The sequence below is a fragment of the Canis lupus genome, chromosome 12 (genome assembly GCF_011100685.1).
Source record: "Canis lupus familiaris isolate Mischka breed German Shepherd chromosome 12, alternate assembly UU_Cfam_GSD_1.0, whole genome shotgun sequence".
Lineage (NCBI taxonomy): Eukaryota > Metazoa > Chordata > Mammalia > Carnivora > Canidae > Canis > Canis lupus.
Genome location: NC_049233.1, coordinates 10,973,716 through 10,996,183, shown reverse-complemented (window position 1 = coordinate 10,996,183; position 22,468 = coordinate 10,973,716). Strand labels below are relative to the sequence as shown.

At 51.5% G+C, this 22,468-nt stretch overlaps 2 protein-coding genes across 3 annotated transcripts; one reads left to right on the top strand and one right to left on the bottom strand.

The window, feature by feature from the left end:
- The first annotated feature begins 430 nt into the window (after positions 1-430).
- On the top strand, positions 431-10,245 carry GUCA1B (guanylate cyclase activator 1B). 2 transcript variants are annotated; one of them, XM_038554061.1, is made up of 4 exons: positions 431-761; positions 6,843-6,992; positions 8,202-8,322; positions 9,041-10,245. In XM_038554061.1, the coding sequence occupies exons 1-4, from the start codon at positions 555-557 to the stop codon at positions 9,166-9,168; spliced, it is 606 nt and encodes a 201-aa protein (XP_038409989.1). In that variant the 5' UTR covers positions 431-554; the 3' UTR covers positions 9,169-10,245. The 2 variants fall into 2 exon arrangements, with proteins under 2 accessions (XP_038409989.1, XP_038409990.1); XM_038554062.1 differs by lacking the exon at positions 431-761 and adding an exon at positions 3,108-4,886.
- A 986-nt stretch (positions 10,246-11,231) lies between these two features.
- On the bottom strand, positions 11,232-20,922 carry GUCA1A (guanylate cyclase activator 1A). Its single transcript, XM_038554060.1, has 4 exons — positions 18,350-20,922; positions 12,873-13,022; positions 12,253-12,346; positions 11,232-11,987 (listed from the first exon to the last, which is right to left on the bottom strand). The coding sequence occupies exons 1-4, from the start codon at positions 18,548-18,550 to the stop codon at positions 11,815-11,817; spliced, it is 618 nt and encodes a 205-aa protein (XP_038409988.1). The 5' UTR covers positions 18,551-20,922; the 3' UTR covers positions 11,232-11,814.
- Positions 20,923-22,468: the final 1,546 nt, after the last annotated feature.

The following is a 22,468-nucleotide window of genomic DNA, read 5'->3' as shown; positions in this document are numbered from 1 at the left end:
CAAGACTCAAGGGTGTGACTTGCTGGGCCTAAGTCACATCATAGATTCTGCTGATTCTCGTTGGACCAGGTGGAGGAGTGAGGCCCAGATCGCCAGCCGCTTCTATTTGTTGGGCTAGGAGTTGGTCTTGCTCCCTCTCTGGACTTTGGAGTCTGTGTCTCCCGCATGGTGTCCAACTAAAGGAATAGGGGGCATGTGTGAGATGGTAGCGTGTCAGTTTCCTGGCCTTCCCCTTCAGGATCTGCTGGGGAGGCTTAGTTGCATGGTTGTCGAGACTGAAGGGGAGGGGTGAGGCTGGGGGAGCTTAGCTGACTGGAGGTCAGACCTTCCAGAGGAATCTTCTAATGATCTTAGGGCGCTTAGCTGGCCTGGTCCCGCCCCCCACCCCCCTGCCACCTGCCCCCTACCCTGCCTGTCCTGTTCAGTTGCCAGTAGATGGTGAGGAGACTGGCTAAGTAGAGGGGAGGCAGGAAGTGACTGCAGGCCTAAGGCATCATCCACAGCAGCCCAGAGGAGGTGCGGACCCTTGCTCCTTGACATTGCTCCAGGCCAGGATGGGGCAGCAGTTCAGCTGGGAGGAGGCGGAGGCGGCCGGCGAGATGGACGTGGCTGAGCTCCAGGAGTGGTACAAGAAGTTCGTGGTGGAGTGCCCCAGCGGCTCTCTCTTCATGCACGAGTTTAAGCGTTTCTTCAAGGTCACGGGCAATGAGGAGGCCACCCAGTATGTAGAGGGCATGTTCCGAGCCTTCGACAAGAATGGGGTAAGGAGGCACTTAGAAGGGAGGACGCCTGGCTAGTCCTGCTGGCTCATTCCCTATGGAGCTGAAGGAGCATCGCTGGTGGGAGGGAGCCCCCAGTCCCTGGTCCTCTGGCTCTTTTCTCTCCATTCCCTGCTCACCTTTTCTCTCTCTTTCTCCCAGACTCCTCTCTTTCCATTATTCTGTCCCTTCCCATCTTTCCTTCCCTCCTCTCTGTCTCACCCTCTCTCCCCGTCTCCCTGCTCTTCCTGAACACCTAGTCTTCCCCTGCTGAGAGCCAAAAGTAGGCTGGGCAGAAGGGCAAACAGGTCAATCCTCGATTTGTGTATTTTTGGCCAAGGCTCTACAGCCTCGGGACTCAGCTTTTCATACCTTCTTTTTTTTTTTTAATTTTTTTTTCTTTATTTATTTATGATAGTCACACACAGAGAGAGAGAGAGAGAGGCAGAGACACAGGCAGAGGGAGAAGCAGACTTCATGCACCGGGAGCCCGACGTGGGATTCGATCCCGGGTCTCCAGGATCGCGCCCTGGGCCAAAGGCAGGCGCCAAACCGCTGCGCCACCCAGGGATCCCTTTTCATACCTTCTAGAGCCCCTGTCACTTTAAAGATAAGGAGCTAAAGAGCTGTCCCAAAGGGATGAGCTATCTTGGCCTAGACCCTGAGCTCCGCCTCACTGGGGGCTTTGGAATTAAGACCAATCAGGTCTTCCCACCCAGCATCTTGGGGCAGCTGCAGGGGGACTCCTGTGCTGATGCGGCCACGGGATGGACTATGCAAAACTCCCTTCCATGTCTCCAAGCCATAGAAGATCTTGTGAAATCATATAACCATGGGGTTTCTTTAAGCCCCCCAATGGCTCCTGCAGCTGAGAAGATACTATGTTTTTGTATGTACGAATTTAGAAATGAATTTAGAAATGGAAACCCCTTCATTATGTAAGGTCATCCATCCAGTGCCTCCAAGGTCCTTTAAATCATTAAAATTGCCTCAAGTACCTATTTCGGCCCCCCAAAATTGAGGGAAGGGTGTTGGATATAGATAACTGATCTGGAGAAAGCCTCTATACTCCACTTCTCCAGGTGTGGAGTGGCAAGCTTCACTCTCCAGGCTGAATCAGTGCTCTTCAGGTCTGACCTTGTCCAGGGACCATTAGCGCACATCTCCTCCTCCGCACCTTTGTGGGGGGTGGGATGGGAGGGTGGGCTCAGAGTCCTCAGGGCACCAGAAACCTCTAAGGATGATCCCTGTGAACTCCCTCGCAGGGCACAGAGTGAGCCTTCAGACTTTGCCAAGCTCCTCTTCTGCTCCCTCCCCTCCAAGCCCACCATAGCCCACTTAATTATCCAAATTAAATGACAAAACAACCAGAACAAAAAGAAGTGAACTGATTTACCCAAGATCATATACAGAAGGGTCCTGAATCCCAGACAAGTGTACCTGCTTAGAAGGCAGTTTGGTTTGGGTTTTGTTGGTTTGGGTTTTTGTGGGTTTTTTGGGGTTTTTTTTGTTTGTTTGTTTGTTTGTTTGTTTTTTGAGAAAGAGAAAATGTTTTGTTTGTTTTTTTAAGATTTTATTTACTTATTCATGAGAGACACACAGAGAGAGAGGCAGAGACAAGGGCACAGGGAGAAGCAGGCTCCATGCAGGGAGCCCAATGTAGGACTCCATTCCAGGATCCTGGGATCACGACCTGAGCCGAAAGCAGACGCTTAACCACTAAACCACCCAGGCATCTGGAGAAATGATTAAAAAAAAAAAAAAAAAAAGGTCAAATGTGACAAGACTTACTATTATAAATATATCAATCTTCCCATATTCATCTAAAAATTCAGTACAGTGGGGCACCTGAGTGGTTCAGTCAGTTAAGTGTCTGCCTTTGGCTCAGACCATTGATCCCAGGGTCCTGGGATTGAGTCCCTTGTTGGGCTCTCTGCTCAGTGGGGAGTCTGCTTCTCCCTCTCCTGCTTCTCCCACTGCTTGTGCATGCGCGTGCTCTCTCTCGCTCTGTCTGTCAAATAAGTAAATAAAATCTTTTTTAAAAATAAATTAAAAATTTAAAAATGAAAACTCAGGGATCCCTGGGTGGCGCAGCGGTTTGGCGCCTGCCTTTGGCCCAGGGCGCGATCCTGGAGACCCAGGATCGAATCCCACATCAGGCTCCCGGTGCATGGAGCCTGCTTCTCCCTCTGCCTGTGTCTCTGCCTCTCTCTCTCTCTCTCTGTGACTATCATAAATAAATAAAAATTAAAAAAAAATAAAATAAAATAAAAATGAAAACTCAGTATAATAACAATTCAAGATCCAAAAGGGATTGATTGTCAAGCTTGTGGGCATAATATAGCTGTACCTCTTATACCTCATCTCTTCTTAAAAATTAGCACAAGATAGACATTGATTACTTTTTTCTTATACCAAGTTGAAAGAATAGTATAAGTGACTCTTATGTACAGTTTATCCTTTATCCAGTTGTTCACATTTTACCCCATTTGCTTTATCAGTGTGTGTCCCTCTCTTTTAGAGAAAGCTGGAGACATCATGCCCTTTTACCACACATTTCAGTGTGCTTTTCCTAAGAACAAGGACATTCTCTTAAATAACCTAATACAAAGATCAAAATCAGAAAATTCAGGGACTCTTGGGTGGTTCAGTTGATCAAGCACCCAACTCTTGGTTTCGGCTCAGGTCATGATCCCAGGGTCAAGAGATCAAGCCCTGTGTCAGGCTCCGTGCTGGACATGGAGTCAGCTCCCCTCCATGTGTGTGCCCGTGCTTTCCTCTTAAAAGATTGCCTGCTTTCTTTTTTTTCTTTTTTTAGTCTAATCACATTGCATTTACTTGTCCTGTCTTTTCAGTCTTTAATTCTGAATCTTTATTTTTTAAATTTATTCATGAGAGAGACAGAGAGGCAGAGACACAGGGAGAGGGAGAAGCAGGCTCCCTGCAGGGAGCCTGATGTGGGACTCGATCCCGGGACTCCAGGATCATGACCTGAGCCAAAGGTAGACTCTCAACTGCTGAGCCACCCAGGCATCCCTTTAACTCAGAATCTTTAGTCTCAGCTTTTCTTTGTCTTTTTTGACCCTGACATTTTTGAAGATTGCAAGGCAATTAATTTTGTAGAATGTCTCATAATTTGGGTTTGTTCAGTGTAGTTTTGTGATTAGCTTCAGGTTTTCCATTTCTGGCGTCGATGTCCCAGACATGATGTCATGTGCCTTTTCAGGGCTTCCTGTCAGGGGCACGTGATGTTGGTCTGTCCCATTGCTGGGTGGTTAACTTCTGTCATTTGGTTGCATGGTGTCTGCCAGGTTTCTCCACTGTAGAGTTACCATTTTTCCTTTATAATTAACAAGCATCTTATAGGGAGATACTTTGAGACTAAGTAACTATTCTGTGACTCCACAGATTTTCCTCTGCTAGGCTTGGCATCCATCGATAATTTTCTAATTCTACCATCAGTTCCTTGTTTATTCATTGGAATCCTACAATGAAGAAAGAGCTTCCCTACACGTGTGTTAAGTTCCTCTATCAGGAACTTTCTTCTTTTCTTTCACCACATAGTCTCTGTCTCCAAACCCATACTCATTTCCCTCCCTGCATTGGCACCATCTTTCCATGAGTGAGTCTCATTTCTGGGCAATTGGGCTGAACATTGTGAGGCAAATAAGATCAAGAGTTCATAGACCTAGCTCACATGTCAATTCTGCGGGGGGCTGGGGTGGAAATGGGGGTTTGGAGGAGGCAAGGAGGTCAGCGCCTGCCTCTGAAAGTTCCTCTTTCTTGTAACACCCTTGTCTCTAGCAGTTGGCCTTTGACTCACTGGGATGGAAGAAAGGAGAGGGAGAAATCAAATGTCGTCTGGGATCCTTATGTAACCTGCTGTAGGGTCAGGGTTGGTGCGCATATGCAGCTAGTTCTGGGAGAAGTGGGGCAGATAATCCCACAGAGCAGCTCACACGCCTGTCACTTCTGCTCCTGCTCTCTAGTCGACAGGCATTTCCATCATCTTCCCATTGCCTCTGTGAGTAATTGAAGCTGATGAGGGCTGAAGGCCTAGCACAGGGGATGAGATTAGTCCCAGCTCGGAGCTTTCCAGGACTCGTGAAGGATGAAGCAACCTTACAGGTGAGGTCTCCTCAGGAAGGGTTGCTCTACAGTGTGCCTCACGGGAGCCAAGGGCTCTTTGTGGTACCCTCAGGCGGAGGGAGGATGTTGTGAGAACAGAATGTTCTAGACATAGAATGTGGGAGAATCTATAGATCTGGAGGGTAAGGATTTGTTGGTGGTTTTGTTTTTTTTGTTCTTCTCTCCGTGGTGCTAGATACGGAGGCTCATTTTTCAGACAGTAGTAGACCTTGAGGAGAGAAGGAAAGTTCTCCAACTTGAACTAGAGAAGTCTTATAGCTTGAAAGGCTCTGCCACTTCCTAGGTGGGTTTTCCTTGGGCAACCTATTTGACCTTTGAGCCTCAGCTTCCTCATCCATAAAGTGGGTATAACAAACCTGAGGGAGTTGACAAATGTGATATAGATGGTGCCTACCAGCCATTTTGGATACATTTTTCTACTCTTATTTTTTTTTTGTCTTTTTGTTTTTTTAAAGATTTATTTATTCATGAGAGAGGCAGAGACACAGGCAGAGGGAGAAGCAGGCCTGTCTTGTTTCCTTCTTGGTTTTTCCATAGGCTTTTTGCTATTTACCTCATTTTCTGTCGTATTCTGTTGCTCACACCTTGCTCACTCAAGTACCCCATGATCCGGGTGTGGGGCTCCCAAGCATATGACCCAGTGGAACAGGGGTGCTCTAGGCCAGCAGTGTCATTTCCCACTACAAAGCCCTGTGCATGCCAGCCACTCCTGAGGGAGCAATGAGTCAGGTTCTGGCTTCAGAGCCTTGAGGTCCCCACCCTTACAAGACAGGAGTGCCTATAGGTGGGAATGCTGGGTGAAGCTCAGCCTGATTAGCCCCCTGTAGGCACCATGGCTGCCAGCCTCTCACCTCCAACTTGGTGTAGAAGAACAAGAAGTGAATGTTCCCTCTGCCTCTGGTTTATTGCTTTTGGAATCACTGTCACATTTTTTTTTTTTTAAGATTTTATTTAAAAAAAAAAAAGATTTTATTTATTCATGAGACACACAGAGGCAGAGACAGGCAGAGGGAGAAACAGGCTCCCTGCGGGGATCCCGATGCAGGACTCCATCTCAGGACCCCAGGATCACCACCTGAGCTGAAGGCAGATGCTCAACCACTGAGCCACCCAGACGTCCCTCATTGTCACATTCTTATTAAGAGTTTTGGTTACCTGATCGGAGTCTCCCCACAGAGGTGGACTCTGTCTCCTTCTCCCTCTGGGCAGTCAGCCCCTAGGTTCCATCTCCCCTACCCCTTCCTGGGTGGGGTGGAGGAGGCCTGTCCTTCAGGGAGGCTAATGTTCACCAGGGCCTAGATGTGAGGGAGCCAGAGCCCCTGCCTGCCTGCCTTCCTCGGGCTCAGAGTGAGTGAAAGGATAAAGGACATTTTTAGGGTGAGCGCTGCTTCCTAATCTTCCAGAACTGCCTGTATCCCAAATTCAAATTAAACCAATCATTTATTCATTGATTCGTAAATATTTATGAGACCCTGACTCTGCACAGAGGTGGCGCTGGGCTGAGGACAAAGGAGAGACAAAGGCAAAGCAAACCCCTCTTTTCTCCAGGTATATAATACAGCTGGACAATGAGACATACGTGCAAAACGGCTAAGTGACACCAGAGTAAGACCCAGACTGTGCAGAATAGAGTACAGATGCTGGAATGCTAGAAGAGGGAGCGAGAGACCGCTGTAGCCGAAGGGGTGGGAGAAGGAAGGCTTCCTGGAGGAGGGGCCCCTTGAGCTAGGCCTGGAAGGTCGGGTTGGATTGGCTGATTCCAGACCAGGCAACGGTGCTAGGGTGAGGAACAGCCATGAGCAAAGCCAGAGAGGCCATGAGGATGGCCAGGCTCAAAGCCCTGAGTTCTTAGGGATGGATGGCCCAGAATCAGGCCCATAGCTCTGCTCCAGGGAAGGCGGGAGGGGCCTCACAGCTGCCGCTCCCCTCCTACAGGACAACACCATTGACTTCCTGGAGTATGTGGCAGCCCTGAACCTTGTGCTGAGGGGCACCCTGGAGCACAAGCTCAAGTGGACCTTTAAGATCTATGACAAGGACCGCAATGGCTGCATCGACCGGCTGGAGCTGCTTGACATTGTGGAGGTGAGTGGCTGCCCCTGGCCCCTGGAGTGGGGGCCCCTGGGGCTGTAAGGGGCAGCACTGGAATCATTCAGAGGGTGCTTTCTGACCACAGTCAGAATTAAGCTAGAGATCAATTACAAAATGATAGAGGCACCTGGATGGCTCAGTAGGTTGAGCATCTGCCTGTAGCTCAGGTCATGATCCCGGGGTCCTGGGTCGAGTCCCACATCAATCTCACTGCAGGGAGTCTGCTTCTCCCTCTGCTCATTCTCCCTCCCTCCCTCCCTCCCTCTCTCTCTGTCTCTCTCTCTCTCAAATAAGCAAATAAAATATTTTTTTAAAGATATCTAAAAGAGGGCAGCCCAGGTGGCTCAGCGGTTTAGCACCGCCTTAAGCCCAGGGCCTGATCCTGGAGACTGGGGATCGAGTCCCACATCGGGCTCCCTTCAGGGAGCCTACTTCTCCCTCTGCCTGTGTCTCTGCCTCTCTCTCTCTGTGTCTCTTATGTATAAATAAATAAAATCTTAAAAAAAAAAAGATATCTAAAAGATCCCCATCTGTTTGGAAATAAGGCAATATACTCCCAAATATTCCAGAAATCGTACAAATTATATCACACACATACACGTGCCAAGTGTTTTGAACTGAGTGATACTACAGATGTAACGTAACCAAACTGGGGACTGTAGCCAAGGCTGGGCTTACAGAGCCTTTCTGTAGCCTTAGAGTGCATGTGCTGGAAGTGAGAGGCAGGAAATAAATGATTATAGAAGTCATCTCAAGAAATTAGAAAAATGAAGAATAAATTAAACCCAGAGAATAGAAGAAGGGAAATACTATAAGGCAGAAACTAATGAAATAGAAAAACAAGCGCACGGAGAAGAGAAGTCAACAAAACCAAGATCTGGTTCTTTGAAGGACTAACCAGGCTGATAGATGATTAGCAAGAATAAACAAGGAGGGAAAAGTCCTGCCAACTGACTTCTGACCCCTGACCTGGGTCAGCCTGTTCCTCCCTAGAACTGTGCTCTCAGGTGGCCATGGTCCATCCATGACACAGATATAGAAGTGGCCTTAGGGCAGTTCTGTGACTTGCCCAAGCTCATCCATCCCAGGAAGGTGTTGGGGCTGGCCGTGGTCGGTGGGGCCCACCGTGTCCCAGACTCTTTGCTGGGCAAGGAGGCCCTGGGGGCCACAAGATTGTGGCTGCAGCTTGGTTTCTTTCCTCAGGCGATCTACAAGCTGAAGAAAGCCTGCAGGGTGGAGATGGAGTCTGAGCAGCAAGGACAACTGCTCACACCTGAGGAGGTGGTAGACAGGATCTTCCTTCTGGTGGATGAGAACGGAGATGGTAATGGGGGAGCGGAGATAGGGGACTGCCCACTCCACAGCACCCCCACTTTCTGGCCGTGTGACCCTGGGCAAGGCCCTCCACCTGCCAGCAACTGTCATCCTCAGCTGTGAGCTGGGTACAGAGAGGAGGACATAAAATAACAGGAGTGTCCCTGGCACAGGATGTCCCTAAGAATGATTTAAGCTCCTACTGGAGCTGCTGATGGAGGCCAGGCAGGCACAGTGAAAGAGTAGGGGCTTTTGAGTCAGGCAAACCATTTCACCACTCAGTCTGGACTCAGTTTTCTCATCTGGAAAATGGGGATAATAATGATTTCGAGGAGTAAATGGGGCAATATATTTGAGAGATGGGCATAGGGAAGGCTACTGAGGCTCTCTTCCCTGTAGCTTGATGCACCAGCCCCAAGGCTGTGGAGGGAGGGAGCAAGCTGGGAACACTCCCAGAAGAGCCCTCAGGAACATTTGTAAGGTACCCCTGGGCCAAAGTGAACTTAAATTTATTTGCAAAGCAAGTCCCTGAAACCCTGGAAGGTTCCAGGAGACTTCTGGAGAATGGGAGAATTGACAAGCCCCAGGCTTAGGCCCTGAGACTGCAGGCTCATTTGTGTAAGAGGTGTAGGCTAGCATTAGAGGATGCCCCCGCTAGGAGAGGCCTCTCCTCTTGCCCCCACCCCATTTCTTCCATGCTCCCACACTATTTCCCACCCCTTGCTCAGGTCAGCTCTCCCTGAATGAATTCATTGAAGGCGCCCGCCGCGACAAGTGGGTGATGAAGATGCTGCAGATGGATGTGAATCCCGGTGGCTGGATCTCCCAGCAGAGGCGGAGAAGTGCCATGTTCTGAGGAGTCTGGACTAGTCCACAGGCCCCTCCAAGACTCCATGCTCGCCAGGTTTCCAGAATAGTGAGAGGGTGCCAGGCCCAGCCTACTGATGCTCACTCTCATCTGGCACCCACTATGAAAGGGGTTGGATAGGGGGGTTTTGGTCTGAAGTGGCCAGCAGGACACAGTCCCCTGGGAGGAGTTACTGGCGTGGTGAAGGGAAATGGCTTCTTCTCTCCTGCCAGAGGCTTCTGGGGAAAAAATGCTTTGGCTGGGTGGTTGTGGGGCATCCACAATTTCCTGCATGGTTCATAGCTGGAAGCAGGGGAAGACCGAGGGATGGAGGGGTCCCACAGATCAAACTGGCAATGAGACTGCCCACACAGTGTGAGGCAGCCTGCTAGAAGGCAGGGGGCTGGAAGTCTGTCCGCAAGGGAAAATTGCAGCCAGTACGGAAGGCTCCCGTCTTCCCGGCTGTGCTTAAAGGAGCTGTTTCAGCTCTGCCCTGGTGCTGCTCCCCCAGCCCCTGCTGCCAGCCCACACCCTGACACCACCCTCCTCCCCACCTTCCTACCCCTCCTCCCACACCGGCCTTTCTAACCCCCACCCCATGGACCTGCCTGCCGGGATTCCCAGCCACAAGCCGGTTGAGTCTCCCTGAAGGACAGGAGACCTTTCTCTGTCTCTGGGGAGAACTTGTTCTAGGCCAGGCTTTGCCTCCAGCTGGTATGGACCCAAGATGGCCCTTTCTCTCTCTCCCTAACCTCAATGATCTTACCTGCACAGTGAGCAAGTTGGACAAAACAGGCAGTTTTCTGATTATTATGTTTAAATGTGGAATTACTTTGTCATACAAACTTTGTGTGCAACCTCAATGTACAAACTAGATTTCAAATAAAGGGAGTCATTCTGGCTAAAGTTGGCGGGGGTAGGGGGTGGGGTGAGGAACTCAGAACAGGAACTCATTTGAATAGATATGTTTTTATGTTGATGGATGAAAAATAAAACTCACCTACTGAACTGCAGTTTCACAGGCATGATATTAATGTATAAAGTTTCCTTCAGAAATAAATTTTAGGGGGGCACCCAAGTGGCTCAGTGGTTGAGCGTCAGCGTTTGGCTCAGGTCATTATCCCGGGGTCCTGGGATCAAGCCACATGTTAGGCTCCCTGCTCAGTGAGGAGCCTGCTTCTCTCTTTCCCTCCGACCTTCCTCCCTGTTTATGCTCACTTGCTCTCTAAAATAAATTAAATCTTGAAAAAGAATTTTTAAAACAAATCTTAGGTAAAAAACAGCTGATTGAAAAATAATTAACCCAGGTGGGACATAGATCTGTCCCCAAGTCATGAAGGTGGTATGTGCCTTGACTTTGGGGAAATGTCCTAATTCTGTTCAAATACCCTCCCACCTCCCACCTTCAGGATTTCCCAAGAGGCAGCCACCAAGAGAAGGAGAAGAAATGTCAACCATGTTTTTCCCTGGCTGTTCCTGGCACTGACCTCCACCTTCCCACCATGTCTGTGCTCAGGCCCTGGCTGCCTTCCTGGTCTAGGGTGGTCCCGGTGATGGGTAGGACCCTCTTGTCCCCACCCCACCCCTTGGGGTGAGGAAGGGGCTCTCTGCCAGCTGAGGCTTCATTCCTCTTGCCCCTTATTTTCTCTCTCCTACCCTTGGATTTTTATTCACTCCTTGTACTTCCCCACACCCAGCCGAAGTGATGACTCAAACCCCAGAAGAAGGAGCATCTTTGAAAAAATGATCACTACGACTTCGGCCTGTGTCTCTCCCCAAGTTCTTGGACAGGTATTCCTAAAGTTGGGGTGTGCAAAGAATGGGAATGCCCACCCCCTCCAATAGCCTGTCCCACTTCCCAACTGGTGTCAGGTGTCACTGCAGCAAGAGGGATTTAGGTTAGACCAGGGATGGCCAGGACGCTCGCCACAGGCAACGAGTCACAGAGCTGTGGGAAACCACATGGCACCACAGGCCACTGCAGGGCCAGTAGCGGAAGTACAGGTGCTGTGCAGTCACTTCTGCATAAAGACCGATTTCCTCTGGATAAATGAGGACTTTGTCCAGTACCATAGCTTCTCTTAGCATATTTTATTATAATGATGCTTAGCCTGTTAGTTCCTTACGGATAAGAACTATCCTCTTTTTGGCATGTCCAATATCTAGCATTAATACAAAGGAGGTGTTCGATAAATGCTTTGTGGAAGGGAGGAACAAATCAACGCACCACAGAAGTAGGCTCCAGGGTGCTGGGTGCAGGTTGAGTGTGTGATCAAAACGCCCAGATGGAAGCTGCAGCCCCCCGATCTATAGGATTCCGTCAGAGTCCATGAAAGCCCAGTTCTGCGACAGAGCCTCCTGGCCTAAGAAAGAGTGGGACTGGAGAAGCTCAGTACGGAAAGCTGGGAGAAGCCGGGAGAAGCCAGGGAAGGGCTCTGGGGGTCCCCAGCAGGGAGCAGTCACCACCAGCTGAGTCAAGCACAGGGTTCAGGAACCATCCTTCTGGACTCCCACCCCTGCCCTTCTGCCCCGGCCGTGCACCCCAAAGAGGCGACTGTGCCTTTCAGTTCAGTAGACTGGATCTAGTATTACAATGACGACCCCAGGCACCAACACACATCCCCTCCCCAGTACAGAAGGACACTGGCAGTGGGCTCAGCCAGCTGCCTCAGTGCCCCCACCGCCTGCCCCCTCCGCCCCTTCCTCCTCTTGCTCCCCGTTCTGGAGCCTTCTCACGATACGGGTGAGGTCCAGGCTCCGTGTCAGCGTGTCCAGGAGCATCTGGTCCTTCTGGACGCCCTCAATGAACTCCTCCAGGGAGAGTTCCCCTGGGACAGAGAGAAAAGGGAGTCAGGGCAGGGAGGGTGTTCCCTCCCATCTCCTTGGTGGGATCGTGGGGGCGGGGGGCGAGCTGGAGTCTTACATGGGGGGCTCAGAGCCAAGACTGAGCGGGTAGCAGGCAAAGGAGCCAGGGACCAAAGTCTGGTCTGGAGGTCCCTAAAATCCAACTCCTGGGGCCGAGGGCAGAGCCCCTTTGTGCCTCCTCCTCCCCTCCTGCCCCACCCCTGGCAGCCCCCATCTCCGCCTCCTCACCATCCCCGTTGACATCGATCTTGGAGAACACCGTATTGGTGAACTCTTCGGCACTCATGGTTGAGTCGCTGCAGGGGTTAATGGCTCGGATGGCCTGGGGAGAAGAAGTGAGAGGAGCCTTCCTAGCTGGTGCCTGAGCCACCGAGTGGGCACTGGAGACCGTGCTGGGGTGCAAGGGCTTGTGTCCGTACAGGTGAGAAAACAGGCCTGGGGCACCCAGGTGGCTCAGTGGTTGAGCGTCTGCCCGGGGTCCTGGGGTGGAGTCCCGCATCAGCCTCCCTGCAGGGAGCCTGCTTCTCCCTCTGCCTGTGTCTCTGCCTCTCTCTGTGTGTCTCTCATGAATGAATGAACGAATGAATGAATGAATGAATGAATGAATAAAATCTTAAAAAAAAAAAAAGAAGAAGAAGAAGAAGAGAGAAAAGAAAAAGAAAAAGCCCCCAAGACAGGATGGCGGGAGGCCCAGGTCTTGCAGCTGCCTCCCCCTACCCCTGCCCCGGACTCACCCTGGGTCCCAATCCTGTCCCCTCCTGAGATCGCAGTTCGCCTGCTGAAGACCCACCCTGCCCACCCGCCCCGCCCTGGCCCTCGGGCTGTCGGCCCTCTGCACCTGCAGTTACCCGGATGATGGTGAGCAGCTCATCGCGGTCGATGCATCCGTTGCCATCGACGTCGTAGAGCTTGAAGTACCAGCGCAGCTTCTGTTCCACCTTCCCCTTGAGGACCAGGCTGAGCGCCGCCACGTACTCCATGAAGTCGATGTAGCCGTCCTGGGCGAGAGGCGCGGCCGCCGTGAGCCGCTCCCAGAGGCCGCGCCACAGGCTGAGCCTTCCTGCCCGGAGCCGCCCCCCAGCCCCCCAGCGTTGTGTCCAGCCCGGGCTGCCCGCCCGGCGCCCCATTGGCCCCAGGCTGAAAGGTGGTGCTCTCCCTTCACTGGTATTTTGGTGCCTGCGGGCACTGGCTGCTCCCAGGTGATTCTCAAACTGGAGCCCTTCCTGTTGCGAAAAGGTGTGCAGGTGGGGGAAGAGGAACTGAAACCCCACTGCTGGGGAAAGGCATGCTTTTCCCAGCTGCGGAGAGGGCAGGAGGTAGATGGGGAGGCAGGGAGCACCCTTCTCCTTCCCATTCCTCCAACTCTGCTGAACAACTGCTACGCCCCTGAGAGTGGCTTCAGATTTCAGTAGGGTATGGACCCGGTCCTGGTGGGAATGCGGTGTTGGGGCACAGGTTTGAATCCTGCCTTCACCCTCTCAGAGCTGTGGGGTCTGGGGCAAAGGACTCGATGTCTCAATCTCCTCATCTATACTAGTTATGATAGTACCTACCTCTGTGGGATTGTGGTGGGATTAAGTGAATTTCTTTTTTTTTTTTTAAGATTTTATTTATTTATTCATGAGAGAGAGGTAAAGACACAGACAGAGGGAGAAGCAGGCACCATGCAGGGAGCCCAAGGTGGGATTCGATCCCAGGACCCCAACCTGGGATCTCAGGATCCCAGGATCTCAGGATCACGACCTGGGCCGAAGGCAGCCGCTCAGCCACTGAGCCACCCAGACGCCCCATTAAGTGAGTTTCTGGATCTAAAGCACTCAACATTGCCTTGCATACAGCCAGCCCTCAGGAAATGTTAGCTATTACTGTCACTACACTTCCTGTGCTCATTTTTATAATGAGACCACTGTGCCATCACGACGTAATGCAACGACAACACACCTAGACAGGACAGGATGGAGTCACAGACCAAGAACACACAACTCTGCCGGGGCAAAGGCCAGAGAAGAGGCTTGGGGAGGCTTCCTGGGAAAGGGGTTGACCATGGGAGAGAGTGGCACTGGACCTGCCTGTGGGGTATTTCTCCGGGGTCCCCCAAATGTCACAGGCTGACCCCCTGTTCACCCCTGCCAGCCCCACCAGTGGGGTCAGGGAAACCGAGAACAGAGGCCTGCCTCTGCTCATCTGGCCCCCAAGCCAAGGGAAGCTCATGGAGGGAAGCCTGTGTTGTGCAGAGAGGCTAAGGTAAGGAGCACTGGACTCAGAGTGTGTGAACTTGGAGTCCGGCTCCTGTTCCTCCACTTACTCATGACCCTGGTCCTGGGACCAGGAAGTTACCCAGAGGCACATCTGGGGTCAGAAAAAAGACCTCTGACAGGGAGATTTGCCAGCCTTATGTAGTAATGAGCTCCCTGCCACTGAAAGTATGCAAGCAGGGGCTGGAGCTCGGTTATTAAAGATGTGTCAGACGCTGGGAAGGATGGCCTCTGAGATTGGGCTGTCCCAGCCCTGGGCCTCAGGTGAGGCCTTGATGAGCCGCAGCCCCACAGTGGGTGTCATGATCATAGTGAACCTTCGCGTGGTGCTTCCCTGTGTTCATAGGCTTTCACGTACGCCTTAGCTCATTCCATCCTTGCCCAATCCAGGCCCGGGTTGTCCTCAGAATAGAGCAAGGCCCCCCCATGCCACAATGCTCAGAGAAGCAAGAGAAACAATCAAGGAGGTTTTCCCTGGGCAAGAGGAAACGGGACAAAAACATAGGGCGAGGACACTTGTGCTTTTCACTTTTTTTGTCTATTGTGGGAAATGTTTACAGCGAGCTGTACAAAATTACTTTTTTTTCAAAATTACTTTTATAATTAAAAAAAAAAAGGCTAAAAAGGGGCAATGGAAAAGTAGGGGGCTCTCGCACCAGGAAGAGCTAATTGACGTCCTAGGAGAGGTGTGACCTTGGGTAAGTCAGGGGGTATCTCTGGGTCTCGGTTCCTCAGCTGGACAGTGGGGAATGACAGTGCCCACTTTTCAAGACTGTGGGACGGGTTAGATTCAGTAATGATATGCTTTCCTCATTTAATCACACCCCCTGGGAGGTGGGATTTTTGTCCCCATTTTCAGAGGAAAGCTGAAGTTGAGAGGACTTAGATCCCACAACCAACGAACGAGCAAGCCTTGGCTAGAAACCAGGTCTCCTAAATCCTACCTGGCGCTCAGACGCAGAAGTGAAGATTTACATCAATTTGTGTGCACCTGTGCGAGTGCCAGGCATGGCCAAGCCCAGGCAAAACTTTGAAGCAAGCAAAGCACATGCTTACCTCCTCCTCCGGCCCCCCTCCCCGCCACACTCAGCGCTCACGCTGCTGCACCCCCAGCCCTGCCCGTCCAGCACAGTCCCCTAGGATCCTACTTGCCTGCTCACTCAGGGGTTGCAGACTTTTTCTGCAAAGGGCCACACAGCAAATATTTCAGTTTGGGCGATGTGTAAACACGGGAGTGGGGTTTGTTCTAATGAAACGTCATTTGTAAAAACAGGCCCACAGGCCATCATTTGCACAGCCCTGTTTGACTCCCCATTTGGAGGGCACCTGGGGGGCTCAGTGGTTGAGCATCTGCCTTGGGCTCAGGGCATGATCCCGGGGTCCTGGGATCGAGTTCCGCATCGGGCTCCCTGCATGGAGCCCGCTTCTCCCTCTGCCTGTGTCTCTGCCTCTCTCCCGGTGTCTCTCATGAATAAATAAATAAAATCTTAAAAAAAAAAAAAAAGTTTCCCATTTGGGTGTCCCGTGTCTTAGCCCATGTGCTCCACTGCTCTGTGCTCAGGACAATGGGTAGAAGGCAACATTGTCCCAAGTGTGATTTATACCATTGGTATAGATGAGGCCCTTGAAAGGTCACAAAGATGCTCTTCATTTTAGTAGTGATGTATTTAAATTTTTAAAAAATTGGGCAGCCCTGGTGGTGCAGCGGTTTAGTGCCGCCTACAGCCCAGGGTGTGATCCTGGAGACCCAGGATCAAGTCCAATGTCAGGCTCCCTGCATGGAGCCTGCTTCACCCTCTGCGTGTGTCTCTGCCTCTCTCTCTCTCTCTGTCTCTCGTGAATAAATAAATAAAATCTTTAGAAAATAAATAAATATTTAAAAAATTTTATTTTTTAATAAAAATGAGAGACACACAGAGAGGTAGACACATAGGCAGACAGAAAAGCAGGTTTCCTGCAGGGATCCCATGTGGGACTCGATCCAGGATCCCGGGATCATGACCTGAGCTGAAGGCAGACACTCAACTGCTGAGCCACCCAGGGTTCCCAATGATGCATTTAAATTAATGTGTACTATAAAACACATAATCCGCCCATAGAACTCATGATTTCTCACATGTTCATTCACTCATATAACAAATACTTGTTAAGTACCACCTACGATGGTCCAGGCACTGTTCTAGGTGCTGAAGATACAGGACTGAACTGGACAGATGAAAAAATCTCTGCCCTTGTGGAGCTCACATTCCAGCAAGGGAGACAGAAAACAAATAGTGTCAAAGTGTTATTTGGTATCATGTCTTAGAAGATGAGACCTGCTCTGGAGTGGGATGATGGGACCAGAAGTGCAGGGGCAGGGGCTAGCCCCAGTTAAACAGGGTTTCAACCAGGACATCTGGGCAGGTGTCAGTGGGATGGAGACTTATAGCAGGGGAAGGTGTGAGCCAAGCAGAATTCTGGAGGAAGAGGATCCCGGGTGTGACAAAGGCCCTAAGGTGAAGGCGTGTGTGGTGTAATCAAAGAGGTCAGGTTTGGGACAATAGAGGTGGTGCCTGCAAATGCAGGGTTGGTGGGTTGTCCCTCCCTGGAGTCAGACATGTGACTGTAGGGGGTCCTTCTGGAGATGTGTCTTGACCCCAAAGGTTTCCCTAGCAGATGAGAAGCTGAGATATTTCGGTGTGTTGGGGTGTAAGATGTTGAGGCTCAACCATTGACTTTCCTCCTCCTGTTCAGGAGTTATTCCTTCTTCTGGAGCACTGGGGGCTCCAGCAGAGAGATAACCATCCTTTCTGGTCTCCATGCCACAGGCTCCAGTATTCTGTTCCCCCACAGCTCCTCCAGGAAAGCCAGTGAGCACCAGGATGCTGCCCTTGAGCTTGGGACCCAAAGCCCATAATCTGCTTTGGCCCTTGACCCTAAATATTAGTGAGTTTTAAATAGCCTCTGAGCCCCAGCTATCCTTAGAAGCCCTGGGCACAGTGGTGTTTGGACCTCTGGGCAGCGAGGGGGGCCAGGAAGGCTCTGGGCAGCCTCTCCCTGGCTGGAGGTGGACTCACGGTAGAGCATTGCCACATCCTGTGCTTCAAGTGAGCGCCAGCGGGGGGGGGGGTGGGGGGGGTGGGGAGACTGGTTCAGAGACTTGGGTCCTTCTACTACTGCATCTTGACTCAATTGCTCCAAATAAATGGAAAATTTGCTCTTGAAACCAACACACATCTTAACTCATACTCTCAACATCCATGGCAGATGTGGGTACTGAGCTGAGGATGGGGGAGATGCTGGGCACAAGGCCACCCAGCTGATGAAAACTCACTGTGCCCAGCTCCTTGTGCAGCCTCTAGCTAACCAGGAGGTCCTCACCCAGTGTCCCGGTGATTGCACAGGGAGAGTACAACTTGACCACTGTGCAGACCTTCAGACCCACTTGAGAGAAGGTGAGCTGAGGTCACTGGACACTTTGGAGTTGGGAGGAACCTGGACGTCCCAGCGACCAGGCAGCCTCGCCTGTCACCAGAGCATCAGAAGTGACCACAGAGCATCAGGGACGAGCCACATAAGAAGGGCCTGCCTGTGCCAGGCCACCAGGAAATGGAGGCTTCTCACCCTGCTCTCTCCGCTCCACTCCTCCTTCTCCTCCTCCACCCTGTGAGCACCTAAGGGTCTGGGCAAAAGCACCAGGTGCAGCACCTGCCACTTAGTAGGGTGCTCGGTGACTGTCTCGTAAGTGTTTGCCCTTGTTCTGGAGTAAACCAAGACATGTGTGTGCAAGAGGCAGGGGAAGCCGTTAGACTGGGCTCCTGGGTACACGAACCTGCAGACCGCTCTATCTTCCGCTGGCAAGTGAGGGCACAGAGGGGTCTGGTTCACCTCTGAACCCCTAGTGCCTGACTCACAGTAGGTGCTCAGTGAATATTAGGTCAATTGACTCCCTAACGTAGCCCCAGCTACACAGAGGCACGCTTCCTCCTCCGGCAGACACCACGTCCTGGCACCTGCTCCCCGCAGCCTGTGCAGGCCGTGCCTCCCGGGGGGACCCTCCAGCGCCCCCCTCCACCCAGGCCTCTGCTCACTTTGTTGAAGTCAAAGGTCTCGAACATCTGCTCCACATACTGGCTGGCAGACGGGCTCAGGTTCTTGAGGCCGAAAAACTGGCGGAACTCGTAGAGGGTGAGCTGGCCCGAGGGGCACTCGGTCATGAACTTCTTGTACCACTGGTGGCACTCGGTGCTGCTCAGCTCCTCCACCGACTTGCCGTCCATTACATTGCCCATCTCCCGGGCCTGCGGGTGGCTGGGGCCCGAGGCGGACGGGTCCTGTTCTCGCAGCCGCTGCACACGGGGTGCTGGGCCTTCTAGCGCTGGGTCCTCCTCGCTCACAGGCCAGAGTCCTCCAGAGCTGAGCAAAGAGGGTCTGACGGCGCAAGGAAATGCGGGGAGGAGGTGAGCAGAGGGACAAAGGTGATGGGGGGACGTGCAAACCAGGAGATGCCAGAGAACCAGTGTTAAGTCCCCACTAAACCCTTGCAGCCAATGGGAACCGCTCCTAGGAAAGAGGAGTGAAAATAGAACAAAGCTTAGGGAAGCAGAGGCCCAGGATTACAGCCTTGAGCTGATAGGTGAGAGGATTTTCTTACCCATTTTGCAATCTCCTTATCCCTTCTTACCAGGCAGTGGTTGTTCTGATCCTGTTACCTCCATTCCCTTCTGTTTTTGAGTGCGTTCTTAGTGTTTTTGGTCCCTGTCCTCCGACGTGGAATTGAGGTACATAGGAGATAGAGCTGGTTCCTCTTCAACAGCTGGCCCTACTGTGGGCTCCTGACAGGGCTGCTGTGTACAGTTGTCAAGGCTGTGCACTGCACTTGGCCATCACAATTAAGGGGTTCCAGTCACACCACGGATAGTTAATATATGAGAGCACCTGAGTGATGCAGTTTGTGGGCTTCCGAGACAGAGTCCTGAGCAGCCAGGGGGAAAAGTCCTCCTACCTAACACTGTACAAGTACACATGGCCATGTACACACACTCACTGGTCCTCTTCTGACTACACTCTTACATTCCTAGGGACTGAATCTTTCTCATCCTGAAAGGCCTGAATTCAACCTTCCATTTGATTCCACACTTGATACCACCGCCTGCCAGGGGCATAGGGATAGGGGACAATGAATGCGTGCCTAGTGGACTAGGGGACGTGTGTGTGTGTGTGTGTGTGTGTGTGAAGGTGACAGCATGCAGGTGCATGGTAAGCTGCTACTGCCTCTCCCAGAAAGTTCCCAGGCCAATCTTAGGGGCCCATCTGTGATGAGGGTTGTCCCTATCACACAGCACTGTTGTATTCATGATACTTGTAACTAGAAGGAAGCAGTCAAAATGTTAACAGGGCTCATCTCTGGGTCATGACATCACCAGTGAAATTTTAATCTTTGCTTTTTAAGAATTATCTGTATTTTTAAATGGTTTCTAGTAAACGCATGTTGCTCACAAAAACAGAGGATAGCTATTTTTGAAAAAGAAACCAAACAGGACGGCTTTGCCTCTCCTCTGCCTAAAGTGATGAATGCAGGGCGCACTAGGCAGAGTGATGAATGCAGGCCGCTGGGGCCTGCCCTCTTCCATCAAGCTGTCTGGGGTGTGTCTTGGATATGGGGCTGGAGGCAGTGGACCTGGGGCCCAGGCTGGCGTCTTTGTCCATGGAGTCCTCTCGGGTTCGGGGTTTGGACTGAAAGCCTCAAGGATGAGGGAACAGCTCATCTTTCCATCACTCCCTATTTACATCCTCCCCACCCTCCCTCCAGAGCACAAACATGCCCCCCCCTCTGCAGAATTCAGTTTTCTGACCTCAGTGCACTGACAGTTTGCTTATGTGTTATATGAGCTTTCTATGCTGCTCGAACATTACCACAAGGTCAGTAGCTTCCAACTCTACACATTTATTATCCCGTGGTCACTGGGGGCCAGGAGTCTGAGCATAGCTTCACTGGGTCCTCTGCCCCAGGTCTCAAGGGGCTGTGGTGTCATTTGGACCGTGTTGGCATCCGGAGGCTTGACTGGGGAAGAATCCAATTCCACATCATTCAGGTTGTTGGCTGAATTCATTTCCTGGCTATAGGACAGAGGGCCCTGGCTTCTTGCTGGATACAGTCTAGAGGCCACTCTCAGGTCCTAGAGGCTGCCTGCAGTTTCTAGAAGCAGTCCAAAGTTCCTTGCTACATGGACTCCTCAATGTGGCCACTTATTTCATTGAGCCAGCAAGAAGAATCTCTCTCCAGTCTGCTACAACTGAAGCTTATATAACATAACTAAGCAAGGCAACGCCAACCCATTACCTTTGCCACGTTCTGTGGGTTAGCAGCGAGTCACGGGTGTCCCCCACACTCAGAGGAGGAGGACTGTGCAAAGGCAGGAACAGCAGAAGGTGGAAGTCACAGAAGTCACCTTCACATGTGTGACAACATTCATACTTCTACAATAACATACATGGTGCTCATTTATTTCTCGAATTATAAGCAGCTGTTCATTGTCAGCCTGTCGGGATGCCTGGGGGGCTCAGCGGTTGAGCGTCTGCCTTCAGGTCGTGATCCTGGGGTCCTGGGATCGAGTCCCGCATCAGGCTCCCTGCAGGGAGCCTGCTTCTCCCTCTGCCTATGTCTCTGCCTCTTTTTCTGTGTCTCTCATGAATAAAGATATAAAATCGTTTAAAAAATAAAATACAGGGCAGCCCTGGTGGCGCAGCGGTTTGGCGCCGCCTGCAGCCTGGGGTGTGATCCTGGAGACCCGGGATCGAGTCCCACATCGGGCTCCCTGCATGGAGCCTGCTTCTCCTTCTGCCTGTGTCTCTGCCTCTCTCTCTCTCTCTCTCTGTGTCTATGAATAAATAAATAAAATCTTTAAAAAAAAAATAAATAAATAAAATAAAATACAAAAAAATATTGTCAGCCTGTCTTCAGGAACTCCGGGTAGAGGCTGCGTGCCCTGAGCCCCAGGGGGCTGACTCCTGTGGATGGGGATCACTGGGGCTCCTCTGCCCTCTGGGAATTCATCCACTGGGAAGCCGTGGAAGGAGACCAGTAGGAGAGAAAAGGCTGGGTATTTGTTCCCCGCCCTCCCTACTGGGTCCCAGTTTGGGCCCTGGTTGTTTTCTTCTACCTCAACCACAGCTCCTACGAAAGCTCCCTCTCTGGGCTCCTGGGACAGAGCTGCCTCCCTCCACCACTCAGGCTCGGGAGTCAGAAGGGCTTCCACCTGTGGCCACTCCCCGAGCAGGTCACCAGTCCCTGAGCTATGCCCACTTCTCTGCAAACACTCCCCTCAGGCAACACTCCTCCGTTACCTTTGGAGGGTGACACCTGACAGGGGCTCGAGCGCAGGAAAACATTGAGTGAGTGAGTGCGTGCACTCACGATGGAAGGAGGAATTAAAGGCTGAAGTAGGATGGAGCTACCAACCAACGGCTCCTGTGTCCAGGGTGCCGAGCTAAGCTTTCGGAATAGGCTTACAATGGCCCTGTGAGGTGGGATTATTTCCACGTGACACAAGAGGAACAGGGGACAGAAAAATCATCCTGAGTGATGTCTGGGTGGCTCAGAGGTTGTGCATCTGCCTTCAGTTCAGGGCGCGATCCCAGGGTCCTGGGGTCGAGTCCCGCATCAGGCTCCCTGCAGGTAGCCGGCTTCTCCCTCTGCCTGTGTCTCTGCCTCTCTCTGTGTGTCTCTCATAAATAAATAAATAAATAAATAAATAAATAAATAAATAAATAAATAAATAGAAAGAAAGAAAGAAAGAAAGAAAGAAGAAAGAAAGAAAGAAAGAAAGAAAGAAAGAAAGAAAGAAAGAAAGAAAGAAAGAAAATCATTGAGGTTCACAGAAATTTGAAGTGGTGGTACCAAAGTTTTCCATCTCACCACCATGCTTTTAACCTAAACCCTTAAATCTCTGAGGAAGGCCCAGGTGGGGGTGGGGGGAAAGCCCTAGGGCTCCTACTCCAACGTCTTCCCTGTGGCCCTTCTGCAGAAACAATTCCAGTGACAGGGGTCTCAAAACCTTTGGATGGGGAGCTCCTCACCCCTTTTCTCTGTCCCAAGGTGGGAAAGAAGTCCGCCAGCTTCCCAATCCCAGAGCCCAGCTTTTCCCTCTCCTGTGGCCTCTCTCTATCCCACTCTCCATTCTCCCAGACACGGTTACCAAGTCAGGAGG

Coding starts and splice junctions, on each gene's coding strand:
- GUCA1B (XM_038554061.1), top strand. CDS start 555: ATGGGGCAGCAGTTCAGCTGGGAGGAGGCGGAGGCGGCCGGCGAGATG. Junction 6,993..8,201: donor AGCTGCTTGACATTGTGGAG/GTGAGTGGCTGC, acceptor TTCTTTCCTCAG/GCGATCTACAAGCTGAAGAA. Junction 8,323..9,040: donor GGTGGATGAGAACGGAGATG/GTAATGGGGGAG, acceptor CCCCTTGCTCAG/GTCAGCTCTCCCTGAATGAA.
- GUCA1A (XM_038554060.1), bottom strand. CDS start 18,550: ATGGGCAATGTAATGGACGGCAAGTCGGTGGAGGAGCTGAGCAGCACC. Junction 13,023..18,349: donor AGACCTTTGACTTCAACAAA/GTGAGCAGAGGC, acceptor CCTCTCGCCCAG/GACGGCTACATCGACTTCAT. Junction 12,347..12,872: donor AGCTGCTCACCATCATCCGG/GTAACTGCAGGT, acceptor TCTTCTCCCCAG/GCCATCCGAGCCATTAACCC.